At 38.5% G+C, this 12,697-nt stretch overlaps 1 protein-coding gene and 1 long non-coding RNA gene across 4 annotated transcripts in view; one reads left to right on the top strand and one right to left on the bottom strand.

Annotated features, from left to right (window-relative positions):
* LOC306978511 (disks large homolog 5-like) overlaps positions 1 to 4,267 on the top strand; it is a 72,991-nt gene extending 68,724 nt beyond the window's left edge. For all 3 annotated transcript variants that reach the window (XM_079577081.1, XM_079577080.1, XM_079577079.1), the window contains 2 exons: positions 2,051 to 2,160; positions 4,159 to 4,267. In XM_079577081.1, the coding sequence (XP_079433207.1) occupies positions 2,051 to 2,160; positions 4,159 to 4,262 (214 nt within the window). In that variant the 3' untranslated portion in view covers positions 4,263 to 4,267. The remainder of the gene's footprint in view (positions 1 to 2,050; positions 2,161 to 4,158) is intronic.
* LOC306978668 overlaps positions 1 to 12,697 on the bottom strand; it is a 428,827-nt gene that overhangs the window by 287,083 nt on the left and 129,047 nt on the right. The window lies entirely within an intron of this gene.

Genomic DNA, 12,697 nt, shown 5'->3' with positions numbered 1-12,697 from the left:
ATCTGTAATAGTTTTAGTCATGATTTTCCCCAATTCATGTCCATTTTGGCCTGGTTTTGACACAATTGTGTTTTTTTCTGTTACATTTTCACATGTATCAAAGAAAATTTTTATTTTTATTTTTGTTGTTTATTTATTGATCACTTGCCACAATTATTTTTGTTTGATGCTTTTATACATTTTGCAACATTTTTTCACTACTTGACACCAATGAAATGATCAAACTGCGCTTGGTTTATTTATGTTAAAATGTATATTGTATTGATGGTGACAGTGTGTTGTATGTTAAAAAAATAAAAATAAATAAAGGGCAAAAAAGTAAAGTTAACCCTATTTGCATTTTTTTATTAAATTTTTTTTATCGCAGCAAAAGTTTCAATGGTTACTGCACTTTCCTGTTCCATTTTCTTTAAAGAGGGGGTATTATGCTTTTTTCAATCACATAGCACCAGTCTATATCACACTACAATGATGACGAAACCTTCTGTTGGTCTGTAAATGCAGTAAATTAGAATAACTGCCTTGTATAAAATTGCTCTCTCAAAATGGCTGTAGCGAATGTCTTGAAATAGGCCTCTGTCTCTTTAAGAACCTCTGAGCCTTTCCGACACGCCCCTCCACACGCTGTCTGTGGCATCAGTGGGGAGGGGGTTCTGCTGAGGGGCAGTGGTTGGTTACTCGGCTGGTGACGAAAGCTTGGAGGCGTCTCCAGGAGGTGGGGGCGTTCCTAGGAGGACTCAGGCAAACCTATCCCTAAAATGGCCGCCATCAGAGTTTTTACAGATTACTCAAAAATACGTGAATGTGCCAAGGCAACACTTCAGGCATGTTTTTGATGAGGGAATGACATAATAACATGATGTAAAGCTTGAAAAAGTTGATTTTGCATAATACCCCCTCTTTAAAAGATAATCAATGACAACATGAGCCAACCAACCAAAAACTCGTCCATTTCTATTTTATCAATTCCTTTAATCTCATCAGCTTCTTTGGTCAACACATTTTATGTATTAGTCAAGATAGTACCAAATTTCTGCTGTTTTGCTTGGGAATACACCATTTTTATTATACAAAAAAAAAAAAAAGTTGTACACTGGCTCTTGGACTATGGGTATAAATGGTGTATATAGTACATGGTATTTATTATCCATTTATATTGAGATATTTAGATGATTCCAATTCCAATCAATTTATATAGCACATTTATTTTTATTTTATTTTTTCACAAGGTGATGTGTTTTCAAGGATCAAATGGTTTTACTTTCGATAAAAGCCAGATTTAACAACTGCACTAACTTGTTTGTCAAGCTGTCAGTAATGATAGGTGTCCAAGGGTGTAACTTGTTGGTTACAGGAATAGGCCATGTTTTTACACTGAAATATTTTGTTACCTTAGCATAGCTCTTTGTGCATGGGCTCTGTCACACAGATGTTAGCATATAGCCTCTCCTAGCATACGTATAGCTCCAACTGGGGTGAAGTTGGAAGCTAATAAAAAAACACCTTAGGAGCTTAAACATCCACGCAGTAAAGTGAGATATTACTCTGCGGACGTCGAAGTGCTCCTATGTTATTACGCCTTACAATATAGTGCAGCTTAGAAAATCAACATGTTTAATTTTGTGTAACTAGACTTGGATCACGTAACTGCTCACGTAACTGTATTTAAATAGAGAAAACGTGGAACAGCTTGGGAGCGTCTAAATTCACCCCAGTTTGGAGCTATACCTATGCTGGGGGAGGCTAAATGCTAACAACATTTGCGTGGCTGAGCGCACGCACAAAGACCAGACAGGTACACATCAACTCTTCTTAAGCTATAGGTAAGAACATGTCAGTATGTAAAAATGGTGGCCTGTTCCCTTAAGAGGACCCAAATACATGGGGGTCAATGTTACCAGCACTTTACCCTCAATTCAATTTCCCTTGACCTTTATTAGCAATCCTAACTAATTTGTGGCTGGCGACATTTGTAGAAAACTATTAATAATGACAATAATGTGTCTTTCTTACAATTGTTACTTATAATTTGTTTTTTATTGTGTTCCAGGGAGCAGAAGGACCCTCTTTATCTCCGGGACAAACTCTCTCAGAAACATTCCAAAGAACAGTTCGACGCCGCTCAGAAAGTGGAGCAGGAGTTCGGACGCTTCTTCACAGGTCGGTTTGGATTTTTTAAATAAAATGAATGTAAGTTTATTGTACCATTTAAGGAAAAGTGAAACTAACTGGAAGAAATAAAGCCCATCCCAGTGTGACGCTCTAACATTGTTTGGTTTAGTAAGTCTGTGTGCTAATTATAGATTAATTATTTGAGGCGTGTGCGTACAATGGAAATGTCTACATACAGCCGATACCGGTTTATACGCATGACAAATAGTTCTTTAATATAATCATGTGAGTAACCTTGGTTTCTGTGACCTGTGCTCTTCTGATAATAAAAACAACAAACGTTTATTCCTTATTAATGAGACGTGTTCTTCATTCTCAAGAACATGGAACATTGATATTTATTTTCCCAGTACATTCAAGATGCGTTTGTTAAAAATCAGATCAGAATGGATACTACAGCACCAAATTATTCCTTTAATCATTTTCTGACTTTCTGTGTAGTAGTGTTTCCCAACCAGGGGTACTTGAGCACTTAGCAGGGAATATTTGGAATAATTTCTGATTGAAACGGGTGAAACTGAGTAGAATTTCAATATTCATTTCAAAGGGAAGATGGTTTTAGTCAGGTTTTTCCCGTAAAAAGTTTGATTTTGAGAGTATTTTAGCTTTATTTTGAACACAACACACTATTAAATACTGAATAATCTTAGTTTATTTGGTCACTTTGCAATAATGTTGGCATGATCCCTGAGGTAACAGGTACTCAGTGTATAGATTAATGAGTCTAGGGGTATGCGAGACAAAAAAGGTTGGGAACCACTGTTGTATAGGACGCTTTTGAATTAATTACACCAATTCTGTTTGGTGATGCTCTACCTGCTCTTTACTTCTATTTTATACCAGTTACTGAAGTCATTGTCCCGTCCTGCAAAGCCCTCTGGCCAAACTGGGGTGTACAATCCTTTTTACGGAAAACAAATAATACAAATAAAATACCTTTTTTTTTTTTTGTCTGTTAAAGTAAAAAAATAATACAAAAAAAATCACTCAACTAGCAACTTGGGACTTCCTTCTATAAAATGTAATTAGCATTTATGATTATTACAAAATTTACAGTGTAAACATTTAAAATCTGGTTGAATTTTATTTTATTTTGGTGAAATTAAGCCACATTAAAAGTCAGCAATGTAAAGAATATTGTCTCAAAACCATCTTGCGACCCTCACTTCAGTGTCCCGCAACTAGAGGGTCCCGCCCCCCTCTTTAGGACCCACTGGTCTAGATGAAAATAGATAAACGGATACAAAAAATATATATACTATACTATATTATCGGTGTTTCACCATCTGCTACTAAATTTCTTAGATCAGTGTTGCCCTATGTGTGGCCCAGAGGGTGACGTATGGTTAATACCAACTCTCTCCCATTCATTCTCAATGGTAAATAAGAATGCAGTACACTGTTTGGCCACCAGCGTCAAATTGGGGGCGCTGTTTCTCGCCTTTCATAAAGTTAAGGAAACACCGTTGTGGTGGTAATTATCAATCACAGAGCATTGTAGCATCAACTTTCCCATTTTTCAAACTTTTATTGCAAAGGTTGTTGAGCTCAACAAAGGTACATGTTAAAAGTTGACTTATAAAAGAATTTATGCTGAAATTACACTTTCAAAATGATCTGATGTGGCATGTACTTTGAGTTACCAAATTAATGAGGTAAAGTCACTGTAGGTGCTGCAGATACAAGTGGTGTTGTTTTTTGCCATAGTTAACATTTGCATTAATGTAGCATGTTATTTGCGTAGTTAAATCACATGCGAATGTATACGTAAAAATTAAATCAAGTAACTATTATTTGCAGTTATGTGTTTCACGCTTGACATCGCCGTGTTTGGCCCATGACCCACAGGCACTTTCATTTTGACCCTCGGAGACAAAATGTTTGGGCACCCTTGCCTTAGATACATTTAAAATAACCATCTTCAATTTTCCAAGTTATTATTAGTATTTACTTACTTATGTAAATCCTAACTCTCTGGTCTTGCAGGTGTGGTCCAGGGCGGCAGCGTCTCCTTCATCTGTTCTCAGATCCTCAGTTTGGTGCAGCAGGAGCAAAGCAAAGTGCTGTGGATCCCAGACGGACCTCCATGAAAACAGACACTTCCCCCTTTATATTATAGACACTCTCGGCCAATCAGAGCCTGCCCTCAAATCACATGACTTTTTATGTTTATATTTATAAGAAACGGTACGAGCGTATGACGATGTGTTTAACGCCAAGTAGAAAATGTAAAGGAACTGGAAATGAAAAGGCGGCAAGTGACTTTTTCAAGAGAGAGAAATGTAGGAAATGTTACAAAGTGTGGCTTTAATGAAACGTCCTAAAAGCTACATTTTCACAAACAGAAATATGCAAATCGTGTACACAGTGATGCAGTATCATTACTAAATGAAGTCACTTGCGCCTTTTCGGTTCTTTACCCCAACTATCGGCACTGACAGACTCACTCATATAAAATACTGCTCTGTGGATAGACTTGTTTACAATAGAGACTAATTCAACTGGAGACTGTTTATAAAAGTGGACAAAGTGGTTTGACAATGAAGGTACTGTTTGCATTAGCTGGCTCCAGTGGCTCCAAATGACTGAAGCAGCTTTTTCAAAGAGTTTAAGGTTTAGTCGGTGTTCTTTATTATCAAAGGGGGAAATTGCACTTTACTTAGAGAAAGAAAATACAGTTGTGATATTGGGTTAAGGTTAGTCTTGGGATTTTAGCTAATTTTTTATTATATTTTTTATTATTAGGGAATAAATTAAGGCTTGTGGTTTCCATGTAAATTACCTTTAAGGCTCAAACTCATAGATTAAACACAACTAATCGATTTATTGAACTAATCCTCAACGGTTCTCTCTAAATGTTGCAATGTCCTTCCTATTACTTGCACTACTATTGCAAAAGCGGCAGTGTGAAGAAAACTGCATTTGAAAACGGTGACTGAGTGGGTAGAACCGCACTCTGCAGCTTTTGCACGTTCTCGTCGTGTCTAGTGTGGGTTGTGAACACTGGAGTCTGTTCCACCCCATCAACCCCCCATAAAACATGCACAATAGGGAAATCCTCCACTGTCTCCTGACCAAGATCAGAAGGCACTGGTTGAAGGAGTTGTCAACTACTTTAGTTTATTTCCATATTATACTTTTTCTCTCAGTGCACCGGCTTTGTGCTATAGAACAGTGTATATTCTAAAGTAACAGCTTAACTAATCTTATTTATTGAAATAGTTTGTCTAAGTTTGGTCACCAGCTGTGCAGCCTTGTCTTCAGCTTTGGCAGATTCATTTGAATGACCGGTACATCACTGGTGAATAGGGAAACTTTTTAAATGTAGAGATATCCATTTGAAACTTTTATTGTATATTTTTGGCATAAATATGAGAGAAAAATGTATTGCAAGTTTTCTGTCATTTGATGTTTTCGTATAAAAAATATGGCATTTTCTGCTCAAAATGGCCGAAGTTTCCCATATTTTGGACAAAAATCTGTAAAATGGATCGAGCCAAGTTTAAATTTAAGGTTTTATTTCAAAGACATATTGGTTACAGACTTTTTCACAGAGGATTTTGGATTTCTTTTTTTTTTTTTTTTTAAATAAGCATTTTTTAAATGTATTTTTTATTCTTTTAGTGGAAAAATTAGCCTAAATTATTGAATCTTGAAAAAATTTCAAAAAACAAAGTGAAATTTTAATTCACTTTTTTTTTTCTTTTTTTTTTTTTACAAAGAATTAACTGTGAAAAATTCCCTCTGATAAAAATTTTGAAAATGTCATTTATACATAGTCTAAAAATGTTAACATTTTGTATTTTCCTCCCCCTACATGTTCCAGCCATGTCCTAATGTATGTGCGCACAAGCTTAATATAGAAGGTGCAGTTACACGTATGACCCGAGGTGGCAGCAGTGAGCACCTCAGTATAACTAGTATACTGGCCAACTTGCATCGAGCCCCTTTAAGTCTGTAGGTCGACTGTCGCCACAATGTGAGAACATTTTGAGAAAATGGCCTTTTTAAATTAATATTTCCTAAATAAATCTATGGAGAAACACTGAATCAGTGCAACAATTAGGGTTTTTTGGTTGTTTTCAGGTGAAAGTTTAAAGTTAAATTGCTAAAATACCTCAGTTTAATGAAACTTACAGATGCCACAGCCTCTTTGTCCACTTTTACCTTCAGTCTATGGTTATTCTACACTTACTTGAATCCTCCTCCTGTAATATCTCGGACCACATGAAGTTTTACACAGTTCTACATGGACACTAACAGGACCACTACGACTCTGTGTATTTTTGTACATCCTGCCCTCTAATTTATCTTACGAGAAAGAAAAGCTTATTCACATGTAGCTGTAGCATTTATACTTATTTATAGTGAAAGAATCAGGGGCTATAAAGACTTTTTATTTTATATTTTCTGTTTTATCATTTCAAATATTGTGCCAAGAAGGAATAAAAAAGCAGATGCAAACTTTAGGGTCTCTTCCGGTCAGCGTTTGTTGTAGCCATTACTGCTGATGAAGAAAGGGATGTTTTTGTTTTATTACTCGATGGTGGTTCAAAATTACCACTGGGATTTTCTGTCAATCACTACATTTCAGATTCAACACGTTAATGCTGTCGCCGCCATCGGAGGTTCGTATTTCTTCAAATGAATATTAAAAATGACTTGGATAACAACTTCAGTCTGATTCTTTTGGTTTGACTGTGTTGCTGTTTAAAGGTTGTGAGTTTGATTCCTTGGTTCCCTGGCTGGATATTCTCTCTCTCTCTCTGCACATGTGGCCCAGTGGTTCAACCTCTTACCCCAGCCTTAACCGAGTGCATTGTCTCCAGCTCAGCTTTACCCAAATCTAAATGCCAGAGTAACGCCTCATTTGAAAACTAAGACCTACAAAACTCATCTAATCGAATCTTTTTCCTTGCATTTTCGTCACTTTTTTCCCCACTTCTGTGACTCTTTCGTGGCTTTTTTTGGTAGTTTTTTCATTGCCTTTTTCATCACTTTTTGTTGTGTTTTTGTGAGGTTTGTTGGCTGCATTTTTCTCACTTTTCTGTCACTTTTCTGTTATTCTTTTGGGACTTTTTTGTTGCGTTTCGGTCACTTTTCTGTTTCTTTCTGGGGGGGTTTTGGGCCACATATACATTTTTTATTTTTTTCGGAGCGCATTTTCATCCTCGTTTTTGTCTCATTTTCGTCGGTATTTTGACACTTTTTTTCAAGACGCTTTTAGATTTGGGTAAAGCCAAATTGGAGAAAATGCTCTCAGTTAAGGCAAGAGCTTAAACATATCTTTTAATATTAATGTACAGCAAAAGTATCAAAGTATCTGCAATAATGACGGGTTGTTTTGATCATTTCAGCATCTTTGGCTTCTGTAATGCTCATACAACAATATTTGATAAAAGACAATATTTTACATTATTTTTGCTAGTCTAAATCGTATTTGGGTCGTGGCTTTTCTTTTTTTTTTTTAAATGATAATTTTTATTCAACACATTTACAAAGGATATACACATATAAGGAACAATCAACAGAGAAAAGAAAGAGAGCGTGGTGTCCTGCACTGGTCAGCTCCACCTCGTCCTTCCTCTTCCTCCTGCACAGCTCCCTCCACAGTCTATCACCATCTCCTCGTTGGTCCCTTTTGTTGTTTCCTGTAGCTCCTCTTGTGACGCCTCCTCCGTGCTGCAGGTGTGGGGGCTCTTGGTGCCTCTTCACCGTTCAGTGTCTCAGAAGAAGATGTTTGTAGATCTCAAATGGGTTTAGCTGATAAGCTAGCAGTTTGTTTACCTTCAAAGAGCTGCTTTTTTTCAGGACCATTTTGGACTCTCAAAGTAAACAAATCCACCAAACCTCCACAAAAACACGGTAAAGACGTACAAAAGTATCCAGAAAAACAACGTGGTTCGCTGAAAAAGGCAAACAATTCACTGAAAAAGGCAAACAATTCAGCTGCACCCGGAGAGAGGGAGGTCACTTCCTGTTTTCACGTCGCCATGACGTTAATCCATCATTTGGAAATGGAAATGGTAAAGCACCACTGCCAACTTACCAAGACGTGGTCGTTCACCTAAACTAACAAACTGAACAAGGAGAGCACTGGTAAGAAATACAACCAAGTGCCCCAAGATAACTCTGGAGGAGCTGTGAAGTCCTGCCGCTGAGCTGGGGGAATCTGTACATGGGACAACTATAAGTCGTATCTACACAAATCTGGCCTTCATGGACGAGTGGAAGAAGAAAGCCATTTTTGAAAGGAGGCCATAAGAAATCCCGTTTGAAGTTTGCTAGAAGTCATATGGAGGACCCAGCTCCATGTGGAAGGAGGAGCTTTGGTCAGATGAGACAAAATAACTTTTTGGCCCAAATGCAAAACGTTATGTATGGAGCAAATCTGACACTGCTCATGGTCCTGAGTGCACCATCCCCAGTGTTAAATATACGGGGGGAGCATCATGCTGTGGGGCTGCCTTTCCTCAGCGGGGACTGGGGAGATTGTAAGAATAGTTGGGAAGATGGGTGGAGCCAAATATGGGGAAATTTTGGAGGAAAACCTGCTGGAGTCAGCAAGAGAACTCAGGCTGGGGCGGAGATTCACCTTCCAGCAGGACAATGACCCTAAACACAAAGATAAATCTACAATTGCATGGTTCAATAAAACATATTAATGTGTTAGAATGGCCCAGTCAAAGTCCTGACGTAAATCCTATTGAAAATCTGTGGAATAATCTGAAAACTGCTGTTCACAAACGTTCTCCTTCTAATGTGACAGAGCTTGGGTTGTTTTGTAAAGATGAATGGGCTAAAATGTCAGTCTCTACATGTGCAAATCTTGTAGAGTCAGACCCCAAGACTTGCTGCTGTTATTGCAGGAAAAGGGGGTCCCACAAAGTATTAATTCATGCTGTATGAATACTTATGCACGCCCCACTTTTCATGATGTGGACCCCCTCCTCCCCTGACTTTAAACCCTATTGAGAACCTTTGGAGCCTCAACAAAAAACACATCTATGAGGGTGGGAGGCAGTTTTCATCCAAACAGCAGCTCTGGGAGGCTATTCTGACATCCTGCAAAGAAATCCAAGCAGTAACTGTCCAAAAACTCACAAGTTCAATGGATTTAAGAATTTTGAAGCTGCTATCACACAAGGGTTCCTATGGTAAAATATAACTTGACCTGTTAATATTTTTTTGATTGAAATAGCTTTTAATTTCAGTAAATATGACCTCCTAATGCTACAAATACAACAAATGACCATTTTCAGTTAATTGCAAGCTTTAAAATGTATTGAAACAATGAGTTGCATAATAATTTGGAACAGTGGATTTTGAGGTTTTTACTATATTTATTTTTGAAAAAAATACTGTAATCACTAGGAAATTTATTCCACCACATTTAAATGATCCTCTACCAGTTAAAGACTTGAAAATTATGCTGACTCTCATTTGAGTTGACAATTTAGAAAATCTTAGAAAAATGTCAATTGAAAGAAAAATAATTGACCAGTCAAGCTAAGCACAAACCTATGTTTAAACTTTCGGTCATGATGTATGTGCGGCTACATGGCAGAGTGGTTAGGTGACATTTTCCGTATGTTTCCCTTTCCAGTTTTGCGTCTCATTTCACATGGCACAGTCTCATTCTCTAAAGCTTATCACACAGAGATTTAAGATTGTTGTAGAGTTGTACGGGGGGATTTTGACAGTGAGACTGCAGAGATTAGAAGTCAAGCCAGGACAAGGATGGTGCTAATATTATTATTATCACTTAGAAATGTCAGAATTGTCCTATTACAGTCAAAGCCTAAACATCTGATTTTGTATCCAGTAACATCACAATGGGTTGAATTTTAACTGAATGGAACAAAACGTATTGTTAATTTAAGTGACTTGGTGAAACCACTACAGAATAAAGATTTCAAAAGAGGTTGACTTGATATGTCGTTGGTGAATAAATCCTGCTGTTTACTGTGCCACACCTGATCTGCAGAGACAATAAAAATGAATGTCCGTCACTCTGTACCAATCTGTCCTGCTTCCTTGCCAGACACGGTTGAGCTGGTTTGCACCTCCCACAGCAGTATAACTTGGCTTTGGTGAACGTAAGACTCGCAGTCATTATCACAAGGAGAAGTCATGGCGCAGAAGGCGAAAACTTGTGTGATCTGTTTGGAGGTGCTGAAGGATACGATTTCTAATCCATGTGGGCACAGCTGCTGCAGGAGGTGTATCCAGAACCACAGGGACAAAGAGAAGGGAAAAGCTAAACACAGCTGTCCCAAGTGCGGAAAAATCTACAAGCCCAGGAATATTGGAGCCATCAAAGAGAACGATTTATTGAAGTATTTGAAGAAAAAAGGACAAACGCCATCCCCTGCTGATGGCTCTGGTGACGCTGGTCCAGACGTCCTGTGTGATGTGTGCAGTCGGAGGAAGGAGAAGGCCGTTCGTTCCTGCCTGCAGTGTGCGGCTTCGTACTGTAAGACTCACCTCCGGCCTCATTATGATGCTGCAATGTTAAAGACACACCAACTGGTGATGCCCTCCGTCAAACTACTGGAATATCTCTGCTCTGAGCACAGCGAGGTGAAGAAGGTGTTCTGCCGCACTGACCAGCAGCTCGTGTGCTCTCTCTGCTGCATAGACAAACACAAAGATCATGAGACTGTGTCCGCTGCAGCAGAAAGGGCTGACCGACAGGAGATACTTGAAGGTGACAAACAACGGCTGATGAAAACACTCAGCGACAGTGAGATTGACTTGAAGAGGCTCCAGCAGGAGGCCCAGGCCATCTGCAGCTCTGCCCAGGAGGCAGTGAAGAGCAATTGGGACAGCTTCACTGAGATGATCAATCTCCTGGAGAAAAATTGCTCTGAGGTGGAGCGGCAGATCCGCTCCCAGGAGAAATCACAACTGAGTCGAGTTCAAGAGCTTCAGGACCAAGTGGAGCTTGAAATCAATGACCTGAAGAAGATCATCTCTGAGATGGACAAACTTTTAATCTCACCAGACCACAACCACTTCCTGCAGCACTTTTCTGATCTGACCAAAGAGAAGAGCACCACAGCTGTTTCCAAAGTCCATAGAAAGGAGCTTCATTACTTTGACTCTGTGACCACGGCCGTCTCCACTCTCCAAGAGAATCTCCAGCTCAGTCTGACCCAGGGCCTCAGAGAGGTGTCCATTGCTCTGAGTGAAGTCGACACTTTACTGCCTTCGAGAGAGGCCTTCTTAAAACATTCTTGTGATATTACTCTGGATCCAAACACAGTGCATAAAAACCTGCGTCTGTCTGAGGGGAACAAGAGAGCAACGTGCAAAATGGAACCACTGAACTATCCCCATCACCCAGGCAGATTCACAAACTGTGAGCAGGTCCTGAGCAGAGAGGCTCTAACGGGCCGCTGCTACTGGGAGGTGGAGATCACGGGGGACAAAGCTGTTCGTTTGGCTGTGGCCTACAAACAAATCAATGAAACCTTTTTTACCTTTGGAAGTGATAATGAATCATGGGCCTTAGACTGGTTTGGTAAAAGTTTCTCCTATAAGTTTAACGATGTCCATTCCCAGGTCTCTGGTCCAGCCTGTTCCAGACTGGGCTTTTTCCTGGACCACGGAGCGGGACTTCTGTCATTTTACAGTATCAACGACCAAGCCCTGACCCTACTCCACAGAGTCGAGACCCAGTTCACTCGGCCGCTGCATGCTGGAGCCTGGATCTATAATGATGAGCACAGTGTGCATTTTACCAGTGCTTATTATCAAAATCAATAACTTTGTGAAAGGAGGATTCCTTACAGTATCTTTGACACAATGTTGGATGACCATGTCCATATCGCAAGAAGCTACATATATTTATGTATACAAATATTGCAAAATTACTGATGCTTTTCATCTGAGCAATTTTTCTTTTCTTTTTTTTTGCATAGCCTAAAACTAACTTCTGTATCTGTAAAAGTTTTAGTCATGATTTTCCCCAATTCATATCCATTATGGCCTGGTTTTGGTCACAATTTTGTTTTTTCTGTTACATTTTCACATGTAAGGAAAGAAAAATCGTATTTTTGTTCGTTATTTATTGATCACTCACCACAATTATTTTTGTTTGACACTTTTACACATTACACAAAATTTTTCACTACTTGACACCAATGAAATAATTAAACTGCGCTTGGTTTATTTATGTTAAAATGTATATTGCATTGATGGTGACAGTGTGTTGTATGTTAAAAAAAATAAAAAGGGCAAAAAAGTAAAGTTAACCGTATTTGCATTTTTTATTTAATTTTTTTATTGCAGCAAAAGTTTCAATGGTTACTGCACTTTCCTGTTCCATTTTCTTTAAAAGATAATCAATGACAACATAAGCCAACCTTTAATATCACCAGCTTCTTTGGTCATCACATTTTATGTATTAGTCAAGATGGTACCAAATTTCTGCTGTTTTGCTTGGGAATACACAATTTTTAATATGCAAAAAAGTACACGGTATTATCTATTTATATTGAGATATTTAGATGATTCCAAT

The sequence above is a fragment of the Gobius niger genome, assembly GCF_951799975.1.
Source record: "Gobius niger genome assembly, chromosome: 19".
In the NCBI taxonomy this organism is placed as follows: Eukaryota; Metazoa; Chordata; class Actinopteri; order Gobiiformes; family Gobiidae; genus Gobius; species Gobius niger.
This window is presented reverse-complemented; position numbering and strand designations above follow the sequence as displayed.